Source organism: Podarcis raffonei, chromosome 1 (genome assembly GCF_027172205.1).
Source record: "Podarcis raffonei isolate rPodRaf1 chromosome 1, rPodRaf1.pri, whole genome shotgun sequence".
Lineage (NCBI taxonomy): Eukaryota > Metazoa > Chordata > Lepidosauria > Squamata > Lacertidae > Podarcis > Podarcis raffonei.
The window spans coordinates 13944609-13967509 of record NC_070602.1 but is presented as its reverse complement, the minus strand read 5'-3'; the positions used below and the strand labels follow the sequence as shown (position 1 = coordinate 13967509).

Genomic DNA, 22901 nt, shown 5'->3' with positions numbered 1-22901 from the left:
TTTGGGGGAGCCAAAGTTGTTGAGCTTACGGCTGATATGAGATTTGAACAAGGTTTTCAGGATGCACACAGGCTTGCATTTTATCATTCCTTTACTGCTACCCCGCAGTCATGTCCCAGGAAGACTTGACAGTCACCATGTGCCTGCAACGAAGGATCCGCAGTCTTATCACGCTGTTACAAAACCTTTGGAGAGGATTCTTCAACTCTGGGGCAGGGGGTGCCGTATTTAATTTCGCCCTCACTCTTGTCAGCACATGGCAAAACTTGTTTAACCTCTGACTCTAAGGGTGTTAATTGAGTAATTAAAGATTTAGTGGAGTGATATGGATCATCTGTAGATGTGTTATTTCACTAATTAATTTATCTTGGCAAGCCCGAAACCATTTTCCCTCCTCTTTCAGCAATCAATGCACACACTCTTGCAACAACCCCTTCCGTTGATACAAACCAGGCTTGTAGAACTAGGTTTTGTTCTTGGCGGATGCTTGGGCATTGTTGTATGGGCCTACATATTTTGGGGTGATGAAGGTATATCTGTTGACACTGGAGGTCAACAGGCCCCTTTGGACGTTTGAAAAATGAAATAAGTTGCTTCATGTTGTCTGACTTATGAGGTCCATGACTATTGTCTGCTGCGACTGGCAGTGACTTTCCAAGGTGCTTTAAACAACTTTTCCCCTTTTCTATTTTTATTAATGGCAAGGACTGAAGCTCTGGCCTTCTCCATGCACAGCACATTCTCTGCAACTGAGCAAAATACTGTTCAGATTTGCTTTGCACACACTAATGCAGTAATGTTTGTAGGACTTTTATCAACTGGTGGTGCCAAATGACTGGGCTACTTCCTCAGGCCAATATCCTATGAGGCTAGAGAAAGATCATACGAGAAGCATTTCTGCCCTACTATTGCATATGGTAAACAGGTTTCGTAGGATTTTTTTTGGCAATGTTTCAAAAACCTGGTGCACCTGTTTAGTCAGAAATGACAGTGGGACAAGAGACTATGGTGTGAATTGGCCTTTAGCTCAGAAGGTTCTGTGTGTATGCAAAGCCCCCTTTCTACTCATTACTTGCCTAAAGGGGGCATTATGTAATTACTGGCGAGTAGGGGATCCTCTGGCATCAGGCACATGGCTTGTCGTTCATGTATTAGTATGCTTGTATGTTGTGGGAAAACCTACATGTGAGCAACCACTTTTGTGTAGGCTTACAGATGACAGTGTTAACATGTGAATATCTGGACAGATGGCCCACACTGTGCCTGAATTTAGAGCGCGTTTAATTTTTCAACCTTCAAATTCTAAAAATGAGGGGTGCTAAAAAGTTGGAGCATGACTTGGGAATTCAAAACATATTTTGGTTAAACATAATTTAGTTTTGCTTGGCAAGTAAAATGTGTGTAGAAATGCACAGAAATCATTAAAAACGATTGCCAAAAACTTGCAGTTATGTTGTTGTTGTTGTTGTTGTTGTTTTAGAATTACCTGACATTTTCAGAAAGTAAAATTAAAATTATTTGGTTTTCCGAAAACAGTGTATGTGCTTCTTCGTCAAAAGTAGACTTACCAAGCCAATTGTCGAATCACAAAAAATAGCAGACTTGAATTCCTCACACCCCAAAACATAATTTGAAGACCTTTCACTGAAGAAATTTGCAAAAAGTTCACTTCACCCCCTAAAATGACACTCCCTAGTGCCCCATGCCAAGGCTGGAGCCAAGAGTATGGCCCCAATTCCCAGTAATGTGTGATGCCTCCTTCACTCAAGATACACACAAAAAGGGCTTATGTCTCTGTGCAATAGATGCAGAGCAGTGGATTTAACTAACTATAGAAAAGATCTAGCACGTCACCATAGGAGATGGTTGTAAAACATGATCTATAGCATTGTGGATTTTAAAGTTTGGTGGCATCCCGGGGAGTATTTAATTGCATTTGTGCTTCATTACAACGCTGTCTCTTTTTGCCTAAATTTATTTTAACTAATTAGTTTGAAATGTCAGAGTAGTATTTCAGACGGCAGAAACATCATCCATTACCATTCACGGAGTCGTTAACCCTAGCTACAAATATGTATTGTGGCATCTCCTCTAATTAAGCATTTTCTAAACGAATTCCTGGACTCTACTTTTAGCAGTCCTTCCTAAAAATAGTTTTAAAATGAATTGCATTGATCTCTACATTCACATGAATAGTGTCTTGCACTGGGGGAATCAAGACAAAGGATGAGGTTATGAATGACTAGTAGTCAGGAAGGCTATATGCTGCCTGCAGAATTAGGGGCAAGGCAACTCTGAATACCAGTCAGTGGATAACAATACAGTGGTAGCTCAGATTACAGATTCTTCAGATTACAGACTCTGCTAACCTCGGGTTAAGAACTTTGCTTCAGGATGAGAACAGAAATCGTGCTCCGGCAGCACGGCAGCAGTGGGAGGCCCCATTAGCTAAAGTGCTGCTTCAGGTTAAGAACAGTTTCAGGTTAAGAACGGACCTCCAGAACGAATTAAGTTCTTAACCCGAGGTACCACTGTATCAGGAGATCAGGAGAGGGCTGTTCCCTCACATCCCATTGTCCACTTTGTGAGTTTCATAGGCATTTCTGGTTGGCTGTGGTGGGAAACTGGATAATTGACTAAATAGGCTACAGAGTGTTTTAGCATGTCCTGAAGCCATGCAGACCCTGTTGTTGTTGTTGTTAATAATAATAATAATAATAATAATAATAATAATAATAATTTAATTTATATACCGGCCTTTTTCAGAAGATCCCAGGTCGGTGTACAACATTAAAAACACGTTACAGATGTATTAAAACGTAATAAAAACCTAATAACAAGCATACTGTTAGGCAGCCCAATAATAAAATAGTCATCATAATAGCAGTCCTCTCCTCCACACTTTCCCAGGCCGTAGATGATTTAATAGCCATAGGCCTGGGTAAAGAGGAATGTTTTTGCCTGGCATAATAATAACAACAACAACAACAACAACAACAACAACAACAACAATAATAATAATAATAATTTATACCCCGCCCTTCCTGGTTCAAAAAACCGGGCTCAGGGCGGCTAACAACAAATTTAAAACACTTAATTGATGCAACGAAAAACAGCATAAAATACAGTATAAAACGTGAATAACAATAAATTCAGAATTCAAAAATCAATTTAGGGGGAAAATCCATCCAATAAACATTAGATGATCACCAGGGCTAGCTGGCTAAATTAGTCCTATTTGAGCCAGTGAGGAGACCAGGGGAGAATTAGCTGTGGGATCCCAGAGCGGGTAATCTTCATAAAAAGGGAAGGGGGAGGGAAGGAAGGGGAATAAAAGATCAGACTAAGTTCAAATTGAAAGCCAGGTGGAATAGCTCTGTCTTACAGGCCCTGCGGAAGGAAGTTAAATCCTGCAGGGCCCTGGTCTCATAGGACAGAGCATTTCACCAGGTCGGAGCCATCACTGAGAAGGCCCTGGCCCTGGTGGAGGATAATCTGACTTCCTTAGGGCCCAGGACCTCTAAACTATGATTATATATGGACCTTAAGGTCCTCTGCGGGGGATACCAGGAGAAGCGGTCCCGTAAATACGAGGTCCCATAAATACATGTCCCGTGAAGACAGGTAACGAAGGCGCCAGGCAGCCTTCCGCATTTGGGGAGCCACTACAGAAAAGGCCTGTTCTCCTGTTGCCACCTTCTGAACCTCTCTGGGATGGAGGTACATAGAGAAGGACCTTGGATGACAAGCACAGGGTCCAGGTCTGATCCTATGGGGAGAGGCAGGGGGCTGGAGTAGATTTGGTCCCTTCCAGCTCTATAGTTCTAAGTGGATAGACTTCATTGCGGCTGGAGAGACTGTAGCTTTGAGGTTAGAAAGCTGGGTGGGAGCTGCAAGCATCATCTCTGTAGAACACCTCTGGTTCAAATAGGGAAGGGTTGTCTTAATGACCCCTTTGTGTTAATCACCGTGCCCTCAATATGAATAACTGGGTATTTATATAACTGGATGTGGGTTCTGAATCAGGTTGCCAGAACAGGCAAAGATCTATTTGCACACACGGCTTTGCAGGAAGTTAAAAAAAAATAAAATAAAAGTAGCTATCTCCTCTGAGAATGAAAACACTTGTGAAAATGTGAGTTATATGAAATGTGGTGTGTATCTGTGAAGGCTTTTATATGTTTGTCTGTAGGTGTCTCTCTCCCCCAATCCCCCCCAAAAGAAATCAATGTTTTTACTCGGTTCTTTTGGCTGCTCATGTGGAAAGATGCTACAAATGCGCCTGCTTGGTTTGTTCCTCTTAAAACAGATAGTGCTTGTAGATGATGCGCGACTGAGAAATAATTCCTGACAGTTATAACTGAAGCAGATAAACCGTTCTGCCAGCCACCGAATAATGCCGTAAAACAAAAAGGGTTCTGCTTATCGTTTTCCATGTTTTCATGCTTGTCAGACAGCTTAACAGTGCATTACCTATAACAAAGGGTCCCCGTTTTATTCCTCTTGTCTGCCTCTGGTCATGGTTTTAACCTTGTCCAGCGATGGACCTTTGCCGACATGGCTTCCTTTTTATTGCTTATTATTGTGGCTGTGTACAGAATATAGGAAAGACAAAACGGCTTGTCAGGTGAATGTGGTGGTTTGGGAAACATCTTACAGGACTATCAGGCTTAGATAAGGGCTAGGTGTGATGGGAGTTCAACAATATTTGGAGGCACACAGGTTCCCCATCACTGGTTTAGATGATCCATTCAAGTCACCTGATCCAAATCTTTGTGCTGGTAGGACTCCCAAGATCTGCTGGTGTGGCCTTCCAGATAGTAGCTCAAACCCCCTTCCGTTCAAGTCTTCCATTCCTTTTTACTCCAATCCTTCTCCCTCCCTTATCTCTTAATTGCTGCTGCCTCCCGCATTTTTTTTGCTACATTTGCAGCACTGAAGTGACCTCCCTGGGGCACAAGGCTGGGCCATAGCTGTCAACTTTCAGATTTGAAAATAAGGGATCAGCAGCCTCGAAAATAAGGGATCAGCAGGCTCACCTGTCCCGGGGACAGTCTACGGGATATCTAACAATCCGGGATAGCAGCGGGAAGCAGTGGGAAACGGCGCTGGAATATGGGAATTTCCCGCAAAAAAAGGGAAGGTTGACAGCTATGGCCTGGGCAGTGTGCATGGAGGTCCTCGGCTGCCCAGGCGACAAGATCCTCCTTTCCGTCTCGCTGATGTGGTCCAAAGGAAAGCAGAGCACTACATTTGGCACTGTGGGTTAAACCACAGAGCCTAGGACATGCCGATCAGAAGGTCAGCGGTTTGAATCCACGCGACGGAGTGAGCTCCCGTTGCTCGGTCCCAGCTCCTGCCAACCTAGCAGTTCAAAAGCACATCAAAGTGCAAGTAGATAAATAGGTTCCACTCCGGTGGGAAGGTAAACGGCGTTTCTGTGCGCTGCTCTGGTTCGCCAGAAGTGGCTTAGTCATGCTGGCCACATGACCCGTAAGCTGTACACCGGCTCCCTCGGCCAATAAAGCGAGATGAACGCCACAACCCCAGAGTCGGCCACGACTGGACCTAATGGTCAGGGGTCCCTTTACCTTTACCTTTTACATTTGGCACCAGCTTGGCTGCAGGAGTTGCCGGAAAGAGGCATACAAGATGCCGTCCAACCTCCTCATGGATTTGTGTAGGGTTTATTCCTTAGCCTTTTCTTCTCCCAAAGATGTCACACAATGCAGTGGAGGTCTAGGACCAGAGTTTTCCTTCTTCTAGATGGGAGACCTTTTCAGGTTCCCAAGCCCCATCTGCTCCTTCTTTCCCTCTACAGCAGAAACTGCCTTTTTGACTGTTGGAGCCACTATTGGTCTTGTCTTCTCATTCCACCGGAGCCTAATTGTGCAGTTACAGTTGGAAATAGCATTTGTTTTAGTTTAGTTTATTTGGGGAATTTCTATCCATTGTAACCTCCCCAAGAGCTGGTTACAAACATACAAAACCAATGTGTAAACTATGCCATAATAATACACTAAAAGAAAAGATAGACACCGGAAATCAAATCTGGGTAAGGTTCATGACAAAACCAACAAATACTGTGAACTGCCCCATAAAAATTATTTCAGTCACGGAAAGCTTGGTAAAATAAATGGGTTTTTAGTTGGCGTCGAAAAAGCCAACAGTCTGCAGCAGGCGGTCTTTGTGAAACACAGCCTTGGAGTCATCTTTGATTCTTCCCTATCAATTTGATCAAGGTGTCTTCTTCTCTCTTATTTCAAGCCCCTTGTCAAAACCCACATCTTTAGTGTTTTCTGAACAGTCACCATCACTTCTATTGCTGTTTGATGCTGTCATCCTCCCTCATCATCCTTTGTCATCCTCTCTCATCATTTCATTTCCCTGACATCCTATCCTCATCCCAGTTCTGTAGTCTCCTGGGCCGAAATTGCCTAATATCTGTGTCCCACATAGCATAGCTACTAAGTAAATATGGTAGTTTAGGTTGTAGTAAGAGATCTGAAGTCTCCCAGACAGGTAGTCATCCTGTCTTTTGTGGCTCATTCACACGGGTGTTGAACGTGGATTTGAAGCTCTCTCTCTCTCTCTCTCTCTCTCTCTCTCTCTCTCTTTCCCTCTCTCGTTCTCTTTTTCTCTCTCTCAGCGTCCACATGACATCCTCTTTATCCAAGTGGCAGCCCATACTAAATTTGGATTTTCCTTTCTGCAGATAATCCAATAAGGGAAAGACACTCAGCATGAAATGGCGTGTTACCCAATTGTGAATGTACTGAAGCACATTGTGTGCATGGGTGGTTTTTATTATTATTTAAAAAACCCCACCTGTGTGGTGATGTTTCGATGGGTGCCATTTATCATCATGGTTTCCACCAGCCCAAAGGGAAGGATGTGGCCTGCCCTTTTTCTACTGGTTGTTTCTGAAGAAACGTTCGTTGTGGTTGTAACTGTATTTTTAAAACCGCTGATTTGAAGTGCTGTCGCACAGAACAGCTGTGTAAAAAATAATATGTGCACTTGCAGTTATGTGAGGTAGGAAAGGAAAAGGAGAAGGAAGGAAGCAACAGTCTTTCATGGGAGCAACTCCAAATCTTTGCTAGTCTTGAAGCAAGATGCTTTTTAATGGACTGCTCTTTTGTGCAAGGTATATTGAAATATAATGATGATGATGATGGGTATATGAATGAAGTTAAATAAATACCCAATTGCATGCCCACAGCAGTTCTCAGGTGGGTGGAAGTACTATTGGTCTTAAGTTAATATATTTATAACTCCCTGTTTTTAATTTTGCTTTTCCCTTAGGAGGCTACAGCAGCAGAGTGCGGAAGGGAAGGCTCCAATATTCAAGTCACCTCAGGGCAAAACAACTGTGACCAAACTGGAACCACTGGGCCATTGGCTTCCCAAAGTCTGGTCGCCCCGGCCGGCGTCTCTGCAGGGACTTCAGCTGCAGCGTCATTCTTCATAAGGTAGTTTTCACCATTACGATTTACATCGTTGCTCTTGTGTATGAAATGACCACAAACCAAGTGCTTACTGGGCGGTTGGTGTTGTTGTTGGAGATGGCAGTTCAGGCAGGAGAATGCCTGGGTAATGAATGGGATCACTATGCAATGGAAGCATGAGCTTGCAACTTCTGCTGGGGAAAAAGATTGTGGGGTTGGGAGCAGGGTGGAGTTGTAGCAGAAAAGCAATGGGTGCCCGAAAGGCTAGGCACCTTCCTTCCACCTCTTTCTTCTCTATTGGAAATCTTGCTTACCTGTGCCAGGAAAAGTGGGAGCTGTGCTTTGGAAGCCTGTACAAAGGTGCTTTCTTTTCTCACTCATTCACAGAGGTGTGCGTGGACAAACAGTAATTCTCTTTACACTAGGTGGTCTTGGGAACTGTAGCCCCATGAGTAAGGCTAGATATTTTCATAGCAGAGACTTGGTAGTGCCTTCACCAAACCATGAGCCCCAGTATGGCATCTGAGAACAATGGCAACTAAAAAGAACAACAGAAAGCCCCTCTTTCTGAAAACCTGGAGAGCATAGACAAGGGAAGGCCCTCCAGATGTCATTGGACTAAAATCTCCCATCAGCTCCAGCTAGCATGAGCAATAGCCAGGGAAGATGGAAGTTGCAGTCCAGGGTTTATATCCCTGGTGTATGTTGTTGGCATTCATCTGTCTCGAGAGACATTCAAGGGCGCCTCTGGGGGTGAAGTCAAACTGCTGTGTTAGCAGCACCAAAGGGACCTCCACTGCACGCAAGCCTGAGCAGTGTGCATGGAAGACCTGGATTGCCTAGATGACAATATTTCCCTTCTTGGCCTTGCTGATGTGCACCAAGGAAAGCAGAGCAATACATTTGGCACCAGCTTGGCTGCAGGAGTTGCCGGAAGGAGACGTACAAGGTGCCATCCAACTGACTTAGAGACTCCACTCCAAATTTGTGTAAGGCAGGGTTTCCCAAACTTGGGTCTCTAGCTGTTTTTGGACTACAGTTCCCATCATCCGTGGCCACTGGCCCTGCTGGCTAGGGATGATGGGAGTTGTAGTCCGGCCACAGCAGAAGACTCAAGTTTGGGAAACCCTGGCGTAAGGTGTACTCTTTAGCCTTTTCTTCTTCTGAAGATATCCTGCAAGGTAGCAGAGGTTTCAGATCAGAGCTTTCCTTCTCTGGTGGTATGGTCAGTGCTGAGCTACAAGGACTGAGTGATCTGCTTTGGTGTGAAGCCGCTTTCTGTGTTGCCATCCACTTCTCTCTGTAGCTCCTGGGATACCTGATATTGCCGGGTTCCAACATTACTCCCATGGACTTCTCTTTTTTTGTTCTTTCTCACACTGATTCTATCTTTTGTAGATAGTGCCCACAAGCTGTTACATAACTTGGGCAGATTTTGCTTTGTTATGCTCAGTGAAATGTACGCAGGCTGCATTTGCATATTGACTCAAGAGTCCTTGTTTAAAAGTGGTTGCTCAACTTCATCAGGCTTAATTATGCAACACTCTTACATTTAACTTTGATATTTTTACTCATTAGCCTCAAGAGGAAGCGTGTAGTCTTCTCCTGCTCGCACATGTGTTGTAATACAATCTGGCACCTAAACAAAATTTGAAACGGAGTTAACTCCCAAATTCCACTCTCTCTCGAAAGAAAGGACTGTCTAGTGTCGGACTGCAAGGCAAATGCCATCCCAAACTACCATTCCTTAATCAGGAAGATGCTTCTGGCTGAGAAGGGCTCACAGAGCTTGGCAGAAGCAGTATTTTCCCATCAGAGAACTGGCACAAGAAGAAAGGGTTTCTTTTCTCAAAATCTTAAGATGTTAGATAGAGGCCCATATGCAATAAGAGAGGGTCCTGGTTTTCACAGGTGCAAGGGCACAAATACTGCACCATGAAAGGTGCTTGCTGGGAAATTACAGAGGTTTTAAAGGATCTTGGAGTGGGGTGAACGTTCAAAAATGCACAGCTTGGGATCAAAGAGCAGGTTATGGGAGCAAAGAATGCTCGCTGAGAGGCAGTGTGACCTCACGGCTAGACTATGGGACGAGGACTGAGGAGAGATCTGGGTTCGAATGTGCACTCGCCAAATAAGCTTCAAGTGCAGATACAATCAGGGGCGGTTAGGACAGTATACAGTATACCTGAGCTCCATGGAGGAAATGTTGGATAATAATAAAGAGAACAAGGTTGGGTCCAAGTTGGGCAGAATGACGAACAAGACCTTGTGCTTTTTCCCTCTTCCTTTTTAAATGCTGGTGTCTCTGTTGTGGCTCTGTAAGGCTCCTAGGTCTTACTTTAACACTCCCCGCTGCTTTAAGCCATTTATCCCAACCTAACTCTGATACCCAGTGTGAGAAAATAGCTCAAAGCAGCAGAGCTCAAAGCAAGACGACTTGGGAGAGGTGGTTGTTTGCTCCCTTTCCTTGCACTTTTAGTATAAAAGTTACACTCCACCACCACTATCAATGTTTAATGGTTCTTTAATAGATAATTATTTTTCTATGTTTTCAGCTGTTCTTATTTTTATCTGTAAAGGAGTCCCTGTCAGGGAAGAAAGGTGGGGTATAAATAAATAAATATATACTGTACCAATAATAGTAATTATAACAATGCATACAAATTAATTTTAATTGTGGATGAGACTTCTATAGGTACCATTGTTGAGCATTAAAAATAAATTGATCTCAGAGCAAGAGAGGTGAGAGCTTTCACTGCTCAGCTAATGTGGCTTCTATCATATTTGGGAACAAGTGCATATATAGATAAGGACAATGCATAAAAAAGGCGTTAAGAATCTCTAGGGATAGATTTTATGCTTCTAGAAAGTGCATTTAAGCTGTATACAACTATGTGAAGTTTATTTTGAAGGTACTAATTTTTATTATTTGTAATTAAATATAATTGTTTGTTACCTTTTTGTATGTTATTTACAAAACTCCAGACCTTTATCTACCTAGCCTCCTGCTGTGACTTGGGTCACTAGAATATGGCAGAATGCTGAGAGAGTAAAGTGGGATGTTGAAAACCAGCTGAATAAATATATTATCTTCTTGCCTTACTCAAATGCCTATTTCTGTACCAGTATATGTAGACGGAATATATGCCTTTCCTCCTCTTTCTCCCCAGTTACAAATGTTCTTTTACAATTTGAGAGATTAAAAAACAAGAACCCCAAATCTCTTTCCGGATAGGACAAATCTCTTTGAAACCACCTGCCACGTTGCAGATTTCATGCCCTTACTGCTCAAATGCCCAGAATTGTATTTGGATGTTTTATCTTCAAAAGGAAGCATTTAGTAGACTTATTTCTAGAACCAGAATGCTTGGTCATATTTGCATGCCTCTGAGTTTGCGGATTAAAGAATCTAATTATTCACTAATGAGCATTAATGGTACATATAAACTGAGGGTCACTCTCCTATTACAGGCACCTGATGGTTTGCTGATAAGCATTTGGCCATTAGATTGACCATAAAATACAGTCAATAATTGAGGTGACTGGGAGAGCAGGCACCTTATCAAGTGTAGGCCTAGCAAGACAGCTTGTCATGTCTCAGGGTACTGGCTGAGCAGTGACTGAGCATATGATTAGGCCATTGGAACATTGTGCCCCTAATGAAATGGGAAGAAAAGCATTGCAATATTAGCACAACTGCTAAATGACTAATGTGTTTTTCTTCCAAGGCTCAGGCGCTTCAATTAGTTCTGATAAATGGTTCGCTTTGCTGTTTATTGTGAACTGGGGAGCTGGGGGCAGGTTCAGGGGGGGCCTTGACTACCTTCGAGGCTTAAGAAGCTGCCTTATCACTGGTCCATTTTGCTCAGTATTGTCTTACTGTTTTAACCCACTGTGGGATCTTTGGCTGAAGGCTAGAAACAAATAAATCACAGAATCATAGAATTGCAGAGTTGGAGGCGACCCTGAGGGTAATCTAGTCCAATCCCCTGCTATCCAGGTATCTCAGCTAAAGCATCCATGATAGATGGCCACCCAGCCTCTTCTTAAAAACCCCCAAGGAAGGAGAATTCGCTACCTCCTGAGGGAACCTGTTCCGATGTCAAACAGCTCTTCCTTTCAGAAAAGTTCTTCCTGATGTTTAGTCAGAATCTCCTTTCTTGCAACTTGAATCCATTGGTTGGAGTCCCACCCTCCAGAGCAGGGGAAAACAAGCTTGCTCCATCTTCCGAATGACAGCTCTTTCGATATTTGAAGATAATAATAATAAATAATAAAATTTTATTTATATCCCACCCTCCCCAGCCGAAGCCGGGCTCAGAGCAGCTAACAACAGTAAAAATAACACTGTTTACATGAAATAACAATCAATTAATTGAAATATATTCTAAAATCCATTTGTTCGAAAATCAATTCAGAGTCAAATTAATGGCAAGCATTGGGCTAGAGTTCTATGAGGATTGCAGAAGGAGGGGATCAGACTGTGCCTTGGCCAAAGGCCTGGTGGAACAGCTCTGTCTTGCAGGCCCTGCGGAAAGATGTCAAGTTCCGCAGGGCCCTAGTCTCTTGTGACAGAGCGTTCCACCAGATTGGAGCCACAGCCGAAAAAGCCCTGGCTCTGGGTGAGGCCAGCCTAACCTCCCTGTGGCCCGGGATCTCCAAGATGTTTTTATTTGAAGACCGTAAGGACATCCGTGGGACATACCAGGAGAGGCGATCTCGTAGGTACGAGGGTCCTAGGCCGTATAGGGCATTAAAGGTTAAAACCAGCACCTTAAACCTGATCCTGTGCTCCACCGGGTGCCAGTGCAGCTGGTACAGCACTGGGGGAATGTGATCCTGTGGTGAGGACCCTGTAAGGAGTCTCGCCGCGGCATCCTGCACCCGCTGGAGTTTCTGGCTATCATATATCCTCTCAGTCTCCTCTTTTCCCGGGCTAAACATACCCAGCTCCATCAACCATTCGTCATACGGCTTGGTTTCCAGACCTTTGACCATCTTGGTCACCCTTCTCTGCACATGTTTCACCTCGTCAATATCCTTAACTCCTTCTTCTTCATCACCTGATTGACAACTGCTCTCCAGAGTTTCAGACGGGGGCCATTTCTCCCAGGCCACCTTGGAGACGCTGGGGATTGAACATGGGATTGTGCAAAGGTGCATATATCTCCATCCAAACATGAAAGAGGTGTTATTGCAATCAAAAAACCCAGCCTAGCTAGGCAAAATCACTTTAGCAGGGTTAGTGAGTTGTGTCACCCTGGAGAAAGGTGTATGGTCTAAGAAGCAGGTAGAAGGTCCCAGATGGTTTTATTTGGTGCGTGGTCTGAGGTTCCCCACCCCGATATATCTAAACATAACATTAACCACTTATCTTCAACATTTTCAGATCTAGGACTAGCCATTTATTGGTTCATTCATGCGTTATGGGACACAGTGTTTTTTATTTTATTTTTTTACCATACGTTTATATGGTGTTCATGGCTTATGTGACCTGCATTATGTCAACGACCAACAACTTGAACAAGAGACTCAAAACTATTCAGAGCAGGCAAAAACAGCTTTAGGGGACCTTGGTCATTTGGTCTGGAGGGAAAAGTCCTTCTCTATCTCAGTTATGGCTATAATTCTTGCAGGTGTGAGCACTAAGACTGCAAACTGGGAGCAATCCCCATTTAATATAGTGATGATTTCTAAGGAAGCGTGCATGGGACTGGGATGCTCATTTTCCGAAAGGAAATTTGGGGCAGCTCCTGATCTACCTCCAGCAAGGAATCTCTATCTTATTCTGCTAAAGTGTCCTTATCAAAATAGTTATTCCAGCAGTTCCCTCTCTCGGATTTTTCAGCGATTTGCCCATGCAGATCTGAGGTCAAAATATATATTCTAGAGCATTTGTGCCAAAAGAAAATTCATCAAAACACTCTAAATCATTAACATACTTCCTGTGCTGCCTTGGATAACAGAGACCCCTGGACTTAGGTGTGCATACAATTTTCTTTTTCACCTCCCCCCCCCCCCACAACGTGAGTGCCTTAACATTCATACATTATTTAATACAGCAATGGATGTGAACTGCCTTTTGTCTTTCTGAACTGCTTGCTGTCCAGGCTTCTGTGATGTGACCTTGGGTAGTAACCATAGAAACGTGTTAAAAGCATCAGCCTAAAAAGAAAAAAGAATAGAGAAAAAAAATCAGTAGTTTGGAATGACAGGGATTCAAATTCCGCGAAAGGAGGTTATGATGTATTAAGGATACTAGAAGCATATATTACTTCTAACCTGTTAAACCTGATTATTCTGAGATGATCAGCGCTTTTCATAATTTTCGTGGAGGGAAGGGGAAAGTGTATGGAGACGTACTACGCATTTTTAAAATAGCCTGCTTTAGAAATATTTGCAGCTAAATCTTTGGAAGCTGTCATCCTGAGACTTGGCTTAGCTGTTAAATGTGGGCATTGTTTCTCCACTGAGTTGATGATGTAGTCCTCCAGTTTTCTATATTTAATAGCTAGAAACATTTACTCAACGTGCCCCCCCGTCCCTCTGGGAATAACTTGGCACTGCAGCTTTTGCACACACAGAGCTGGCATGATTTAAAACCCGTCTTGACAGATGGAGAGAGAGATAACTGGGTTAGTAGTTAAGTAGGTCACTAGAAGCAAATGGATTCTGTGACTCATCAGATACCAAGTTAGCCCTTTTAACAGTGCTGCATGTAGAATTTCTGGAGGCTGTGCAGCGAACCTGCATAGACTTTTGGTTGGTTGGGTGGGTTTTTTTTGAGTTTATATGGTGGTCCTTAAGTGTTGCTAAGAGTGCTAACAGGGAAGTCTCTTTAAATGAGGGGTGCTTGTTAAACAAAAGGCAGATTTTTCACGCCATGTGGTCGAGCCAGCCCAGGGTGACTTCGACACCGTATTAAGATGATGAAAATGTCTTCTGAATGCAATGCCCATGTGATTTGCCAGGCATTGGACGATGCTAAAAGTTCTGCAGGGTACGATGGATCTCGGTTCTTGCTGTGTGAAGGAGGTGCATCCGGATAAATGGTTTGCTGCATGCAAACCACAGGTGGAAAGGGCGTCAAGTACCTCAGTTAGAATCCGCCTGTGCACAAAATTCCTCTTGTGCTTTCAAAAAGGAAAAGCTGCACTTTCACTGCACTGCAGACAAAGCAGGATGGAGTGTTTCATCTTCACGTACCTCTTTGATCTGGCAGGAATGGGATCTGGCAGGAATAGGAAAGTCCGGCCCACACATGACGCAAGGTGAGGCTCAGGTTGGCTCAGGTGGCAGAATCTGCAGGGGCAGCAGAGCCAGCCTCCCAGGTTTGCTTGCCACTGCGGCCACTGCTATAGTGGCAGTCATCGCTGTGGCACCCTCCTTGGAGGCCGGATCTGACGTCTCATTGGCAGTCCCCCTCCCAATGCTGCCTCTACAAGCTTGTAAAGGTAAAGGGACCCCTGACCATTAAGTCCAGTCACGGACGACTCTGGGGTTGTGGCGCTCATCTCGCTTTATTGGCCGAGGGAGCCGGCGTACAGCTTCCAGGTCATGTGGCCAGCATGACTAAGCCGCTTCTGGCGAACCAGAGCAGCGCACGGAAATGCCGTTTACCTTCCCGCCAGAGTGGTACCTATTTATCTACTTGCACTTTGATGTGCTTTCGAACTGCTATGTTGGCAGGAGCAGGGACCAAGCACTGGGAGCTCACCCTGTCGCAGGGATTCGAACCGCTGACCTCCTGATCAGCAAGCCCAAGAGGCTCAGTGGTTTAGACCACATCGCCACCCGCGTTGTAGTAGATCTTTATTCCCCACTTGTAGATCTTCACTCACTTTTTCTTCCTTAGTGGGGAGGGGCATTTTGCGGTTCGCCTCAGGTTCCAAAATGTATGGGACCAACCCTGGGAATAGGAGGGGATGAGATTGAAACTCTTTTCTATACCTGTGTGCCTTCTTCGTCTAACAATAGCAAGGTCTTCAATGAGCACATGTTTAAAATTCTGCAAGGGACCTCACCCCCTGTCTGTTATGTCTGTAGTAGTGGGTTAATCAAATCTCAAGACATAGGAAACGCCACACATAGGTATACACTGTTTTGACCTAAGGTTCAGCATTCACTATTGTGCTGGATTAGGAACATCATCAAGTCAAACCATTGGTCCATCTAGCTCAGCGTTGTCAACACTTGGCTGGAAGCAGCACTCCAGAGTTTCAGGCAGAAATTCTTCTTCCCAACCATACCTAAAGGATGCTGGGGACCTGGGGACCTTTTTCGTACAAAGCCTGTGTTCTCCCCCTGCAGGTGTGAAGCTCCTGGTGTGTCCTTGGGCAATTCACCTTACCTTGAAGCGTTGTTGTGTAGCTAAAACAGCCTTCTGATTCCTTTGCACATAGGGCAAGATTTGAAGGTGACAGATAAAATACTTGGTATTACGCAAGAGCAGCCCTGCTGGATCAAAAATAAACTCTATTTTGCCCAGCATCCCATATTCTGCAGTGGCCAAGCATACCCACAGTGGATGCATGGATCTTTGGAGGCCTTTACAGACTCGTATTTGTGCTAATTGTGTTTGTAAGGGGACTTGAGGAATTCTGGCCTGGCTCCCTCCCCGAACAAGCAAGCAGAGGCTCTTACTTGTGAGGGGGGGGGGGAGATACCTCATTCAGGCATGTAATGGTACAGACTCAGCAGCAGACATTGGGCTAAGGACTCACAGTTCAGGAGCAAGGCAAGTAGTTCAGAACTGGATAGAAGCAATGAAGATGTCCCAACAAGTTGCCGTGCCCGCCAAGCTATTAAAGGCTAGGCTTGGCGCGCTCACTCATGAGACTCACTCACATTGCAGGAATGTGGGGATTGCAAACATGTGCTCTGTCGGGGTGAGTGGGTCTGCTCCCATCTGTGAAGGCTGCACCTGGTTCTAGGTGACAAGACTGCGCCCTCCTGTTTGGGCTCCTGTTCAGTCGCTGCCACTTCCTGTTCTGCCTTCTCATCTGGCTGCTTCAGACTCTCCCACGTCTTCACCAAGACTCTCCACTGTACAGGAAGGTTTATGGGGGGGGGGCTAAGAACTGACATCCCTGTTCCCCCTCCCATAGCGACTGATGGGGGGGGGGAGGGAGACCACCTCTCCTCCAACCCAGGTTCCTGCCATTCATTCCTCTCCTCTGTCATTTCCTCCTCCTGTATTGGAGCCCTTCCTAAGCAGTTGTATCATATGATCTGAGACATGCTGCCCAAGACCTCTTGCACTGTCGCATTAAATCCCTTGGGTTGTTCAGAGGGTTGCTCCCTAGTGTGTATAAGATATTAGGTGGTTCTTCTTGGACTGCACATTGACGCATTGAGGCCTTTAAAAGTGTGGTCACTCTTGGGTTGCATGCACAGTCTGGTTCATTGGCACCTTGGAATGACGGAGAGCAGCTAGCCAAGGCAGCAAGATTGTTTGGAAATTGCCGTCTCCTTTCACTGTGCATGGCCCTTGTTTTCTTCGTTGCTGTGGCACTCAAGTGGCGTCTCTCTCTAATGAACAGCAAACAGAACGATGTTTGCCTGGCTTGTATTCTGTTTTATGTTAGCACTTGTCGGGGAGAGGAGAACTGTGCTTAATCTGAATAAGCTTTTTGAGCCTAACTTGGAAGTCAGCAACGACTCTCGGAAAAGCGATTTAACCTCTCTAATGCAGCTTTGCACATTTTCCACAGTGCTTTATGAATGTAGAGGAGACGAACTCCCTGCTAGGAAGAGTTTATATTCTGAGGGTAGGCGAATCAAATAAAAGAGGATATGTAGAATAATAACCGGTCAAAGGCACAGTGGTAGTGGAGGAGAAAAGGGAGATTAGGTGGGGAGAGAACCTGCAGGAGGCGTTCAGGAGTGGGAGGGCTGGAGTTGAACATGTTTGCAGATGGCAGTTGGGGAAAGGGAGGGATTGTGAAGGCTGACAGCCATGGAGAAGTCAGGGAGGTTAATAGACTGAATATCAGGAGGGGGACTGAGGGATCAGGCAGGAGGGAGGGACGGGAGAAGCAGGCAATTTCAGACCAGAGCAAATGGCATCGGAACAGAAAAGAACAGCCAGGAGGGGGGCTTGCAGCAATGAATGGGAGAGTCAATCCAAAACTAGAGATGGGGGTTAACAAGGGGGCATGTGGAGCCAATGGGATCAGAGGGGCTATCGGCGTAAGAGAATGAGATCAGTCTGGATGCAGGAAGGTGTGCAAATGTGCGGCTGGTGGCTGCAGTTAGGAGACTGGGAAAGAGAGCAAAAGGATTGGTGGGAGGGGTATGTGTGCGTGTGGCGACAGGGGAAGGAAGGCTTGGACAAGGAAGGAAAATGCAAGAAATGAATGTGCGTTGGAACTGGGAGGCTGAGTTTCAGCAGCCAACCAGAGTTGTAAATGAGTGAGTAGTGCCACTATCACCCTGTCCGCCTGTAAAATGGAAATATTTGAAGTCTGCTTCACAAGGGAGTAAAACACCACCACCACCACTTCCAGCCATTTCTCTTCAGTAATGGCATAAGAAGAATGCTGCTGAGTCAAGCCAGTGGTCCATACAGCCCAGCATCCTGTTCTCACAGTGCCCAGCCAGGTGCCTGTGGGAAGCCATCAACAGGACTTGAGCGATTCCCTGCAACTGGTGTTCAGAGTGTTTGACAGTGTTTCAGGACTTCTGGGCATGCAAGAGTCTGCCTTTTTTCTTTTCTCCAATGCCCAGACCATTGTTGCCGATAATTGTTATTATGCTTCCCTCTCCATTCTGCGCAACAGGCTGAGTTGCACAAGTATTTCTCCTTTTCTTTCTGTGAATCCGCAATAATGCAGTTGGAAGCCTATTCTATTAGCTGCGCTGTGAGCGCTTGCCTATCTCAGCGAAAAGCTAATCCTAGACTAAGCCAAAGGCACACACACATGTAGAGGCACCCTTTGCAGTGCAAGGCGAACCCAGCGCTACGGCCCAGGTGCTCTGCTGAGACTGCCACTGTGTCAATCATCCATCAAGGGCAGGGCTGCTGTGTTTTCTTAAAAACAAAAGGTGGCAGTCCTAATTTGTACAGGTCCTTAAGGCAAGTGAAGTAATACTTAGTTTTTATTAAACACCGGCAGGATAGAAACCAAAGGGAACAGGATGGAAACTGAAATGTCTTCAGGGGCAGGATCTGCACATTCAGGAGAATGAAGTGATACACCCCTCCAGGGGCTTTTCCAATTTAGATCACATAAGGGAAAATGTTCCCCTTTCTCAGTAGCTCCCTGCCTGCGGAAAGCTAGCCCAACTAGAGAGAAGCGTTCTTGTTGCTTCATACGCTGCTTTTCTTTGCACAGTGTCCTTTTTTTAAAAAAAATGTGGTCCCCCAACTTGCATTCAGATGTAGAAGTAGTTTTACCCTACTTGCCTAATGTGAAACTGAATTGCATGGCAAGGCCCTGAACCCTCCCCCTGTGTTGGAAGAAAGACATTTGACACCAATTCCCCCGGATTCCTTTAACAGTAAAGGTAAAGGTACCCCTGCCCGTACGGGCCAGTCTTGACAGACTCTAGGGTTGTGCGCCCATCTCACTCAAGAGGCCGGGGGCCAGCGCTGTCCGGAGACACTTCCGGGTCACGTGGCCAGCGTGACAAGCTGCATCTGGCGAGCCAGAACCGCACACGGAACGCCGTTTAACTTCCTGCTAGTAAGTGGTCCCTATTTATCTACTTGCACCTGGGGGTGCTTTCGAACTGCTAGGTTGGCAGGCGCTGGGACCGAGCAGCGGGAGCGCACCCCACCATGGGGATTCGAACCGCCGACCTGACGATCGGCAAGCCCTAGGCGCTGAGGCTTTTACCCACAGCGCCACCCGCGTCCCGTTCCTTTAACAGAATACCCTTGAAATACGAGGGGTAGGTGATGGCCACTACCTTTCCTCACCTCCAGCCAAATACTCCAATGCCTTACTGCCAAACCTTACAAAGTTGTGATGATTTGCTACGAGGTAGGAGAAAAACCAAATGGCTGGTGCCAGTTTGCCAAGTGGAAAAAATTCCTACCAGGCCCCTTCAGCAGGCGACCAACCAAAGTCCATAGCAAGGTCAAAAGGATTAAGAGGGTGGGTGAACTGCGCGAGCAGGAACCAGAAAAAAGGGGCGAATTCCCACCCGCCGGCTGCTTAAATGCTGCGCACCACGCCCCCTGGCTGACCAGATTTGTTGGCCTAGGGCGTGGCGTGGCGGGGACTCCCTGTGATGCGGGGGCTAGCCACACCCCTGCACAAGGGGCGGGATTGTGTCCCGGGGAAGGGAAATGGCTTTGGTAAAATCACTGTTTGGAAGGAGTCTTTGATCAGCATCTGTCAAGGATAGTAGGCAGCAGACAACAAAATGTTGCAGTGCTGAGTGCTTCTGCTCAGATTCCTGCACTCCAGCCCCCTCCGCCCTGGTTTTCTGTTTTCACCTCCCATTTGTTAACATTTTGTGGTGCCTTGGCACAATCTGTCTCCAGTGGCCTGTTTGGGTGGCCCCCTTTAGATAGGACTCCCCCTCCAACTTTCCCCCCTCTTCTGCTCAAAAATTATTTACAGTACTACTTAATTCAAATTATTGGGCTAGAGATTTGCTTGTATGCATTTTTATTTATTCATTTATTAAGAATGTTAGAAGCCACCAGTGGCACCGTGGGCTAGTGCATCTGACTGTTAACCAAAAGGTTGGTAGTTCAAGCCCAACCAGGGATGGCCGTGGGCAGGATTCTTGCATTGCAAGGGGTTGGACTAGATGACCCCTGGGGTTACTTCCAGTTCTACAGTTCTGTGATTCTAAGAGCCTGCTGGATTTTGCCAGTGGCCCAACTAGTCCAGAGTCCTGTTCTCACCCAGATGGCCACCCAGATGCCCTCAAGCGGGTCCCAATTATAGGAGTTATGTGCCTCTTAATAGACAAACAAACTTGTAAGCGGTTTACGTAAAACGATATAGAATATTTGTTGGGAAAATATTGGTAGACGTTAAAAACCAATCAACATCACATTCATCAAACTGTAAATCTCGTGCCTTTGCCGGATGATAAAACAGGCATGAGAAATGCTCTCCTGGTTTAGTCAGTCCCATTCCAGGTGTGTTGTACAATCTCTTGGGTCACAACTCCTCCTTTCCTTCTGCAGCTGCAGTGTGGCTGGTCCTTCCTGGACTCTGCTCTGGGAGAGTGGACACACCTGAATGAGAGACAAGATTAAAGAAAACTGAAATTTTAGAGAGGATGCTAGTGATAAAGCCAGACCATCACTTGCCCCCCGTGGCTACCACCCTGCAAATCTGAAGCACCGGCTCTCTCCCCAAGCCCCTACCTCAACTCCCATAACTCATCTCCAGAGGTTCTCCTCAACCAGAGGTCCTCATTTCTCTTGTGCCTTCCATTTTTTATTTTTCGCTCTTTGTTGTCCTACGCTCCACCAACGTTTGGGTGTGATCTCAAAAAATAAAGAAAACAAAAACCCTGGTCTGTTTGCTTCAGCCAGCTTTTTTTCTCTTTCTCCTTTGACATTCCCCCCTCTTTAACCTCGTTCCTTCGTTACTTGCACCGATCTCGATATCTCCCCGCCTGCCCGCCCCCTCCCCTCCAGGTCTGGGAGCACCAGCTGTTGTGTTCGGGTTGGGGGGGTGGGCTTTGCTTCACTGGGGATTGTAGCATTCCATAGTTAAAGCGATAATCGTGACTTTCCAAGCGGGCGGTAATTTGACAGCGTGCACCTGTTTCCTCTCTCTCTCTCTCTCTCTCTCTCTCTCTCTCTCTCTCTTTATTGGTGACATTCCGGCTCTTCGGTACCATTAGATATTTAACTATTGTAATGCCTCTCTGGGGCTGACAGCCTTGACAGACTGAGCGATAAAACCCCGACTGCTGCTCATTGTGAATAGATATGTATATATTTGTTTCTTACTGCTGAATGATAGAAAGCGTTTCGGCATTCATCATATATATACACACTTGTAGAGCCTGCAGGCCGGTCTGGTTCTTCAGTGGCTCCGACTTTGTTTGCTTGCCCCTGGGTGCTGTTTGCAGGAGAGATGTTAATCTTTGCATTACAGATGATGCTGTAATAACATACTTTATGTCCGTCTCCCGCGTTATAATTCATAGCAGCAACAGGATTAAAAAGGAGCGTGGTTTCAGTGCCGCAGTCGACTGCCTTTGTCCCAAGCGCTCTCTATGTGGGACTCCGGCAGCCTTGCCTCTCCTGTTGTTATTGCTGCTATTAATCACCCTTGGCACTTACAAATAAATGCACCCAATACTTTAGACTTCATGGCCGGGCTCCAGATAGCTACTTAGGTGCTCATAAGCACTTCATCGAACATATACCTGAAGGAGCGTCTCCACCCCCATCGTTCAGCCCGGACACTGAGATCCAGCGCCAAGGGCCTTCTGGCGGTTCCCTCATTGCGAGAAGTGAGGCTACAGGAAACCAGGCAGAGGGCCTTCTCGGTAGTGGCGCCTGCCTTGTGGAACGCCCTCCCATCAGATGTCAAAGAGATAAACAACTACCTGACATTCAGAAGACATCTTAAGGCAGCCCTGTTCAGGGAAGTTTTTAATATGTAATGCTGTACTGTTTTTAACACTTGATTGGGAGCCGCCCAGAGTGGCTGGGGAAACTCAGCCAGATGGGCGGGGTATAAATAATAAATTATTATTATTATTATTATTATTATTATTATTATTATTATTATTACTACTACTACTACTACTACTACTACTACTACTACTATATTGGTTCATTATCAGTAGGGTTGGCATCAGGGATATTTGCTATTTTATTGGTTAAGTACGTTTCTTACCATTTCTCCTTGCAAGGAGCTGAAGGCAGCGTACCGGTTCCCTTCACCACCTCCATTTTATCCTCACAACAACCCTGTAAGGTAGGTTAGGCTGAGTGTGTGTGTGTGTGTGTGTGTGTGTGTGTGTATGGTTGACCCAGGTCACCCAGTGAGCTTCATGGCTGAGCGGATATTTGAACCTGGGTCTCCCCGGTCCAAATCTAGCACTGTTCCCACTGTACAACACTGGCTCCCTATGTTAGAATTGCTGGGTATCTTCTCCATCTCTGGGAGGGCCCTGCCATCAGCCTCAGGGAGCCAGCATGGTGTAGTGGTTAAGAGCGGTGGACTCGTAATCTGGTGAACCGGGTTCACTTCCCTGCTCCTCCACATGCAGCTGCTGGGTGACCTTGGGCTGTTCATACTTCTCTGAAGTCTCTCAGCCTCACTCACCTCACAGAGTGTTTGATGTGGGGGAGGAAGGGAAAGGAGATTGTTCGCTGCTTTGAGACTCCTTAAGGGAAGTGAAAGGCAGGATATCAAGTCCAAACTTTTCTTCTTCTTCTCTAGAGCCTCTTTGCCTCACTGTTGCTGCTCCTCCTCCTCCTTGCTGTGGCTTCTCTCTGCAGTCACACCTGCACCTGACATT

At 45.7% G+C, this 22901-nt stretch overlaps 1 protein-coding gene across 4 annotated transcripts in view; it reads left to right on the top strand.

Moving 5' to 3' along the window:
* Positions 1–22901, top strand: part of KIF26A (kinesin family member 26A) — a 156859-nt gene that overhangs the window by 87202 nt on the left and 46756 nt on the right. For all 4 annotated transcript variants that reach the window (XM_053361939.1, XM_053362025.1, XM_053362184.1 and 1 more), the window contains exon 4: positions 7306–7472. In XM_053361939.1, the coding sequence (XP_053217914.1) occupies positions 7306–7472 (167 nt within the window). The remainder of the gene's footprint in view (positions 1–7305; positions 7473–22901) is intronic.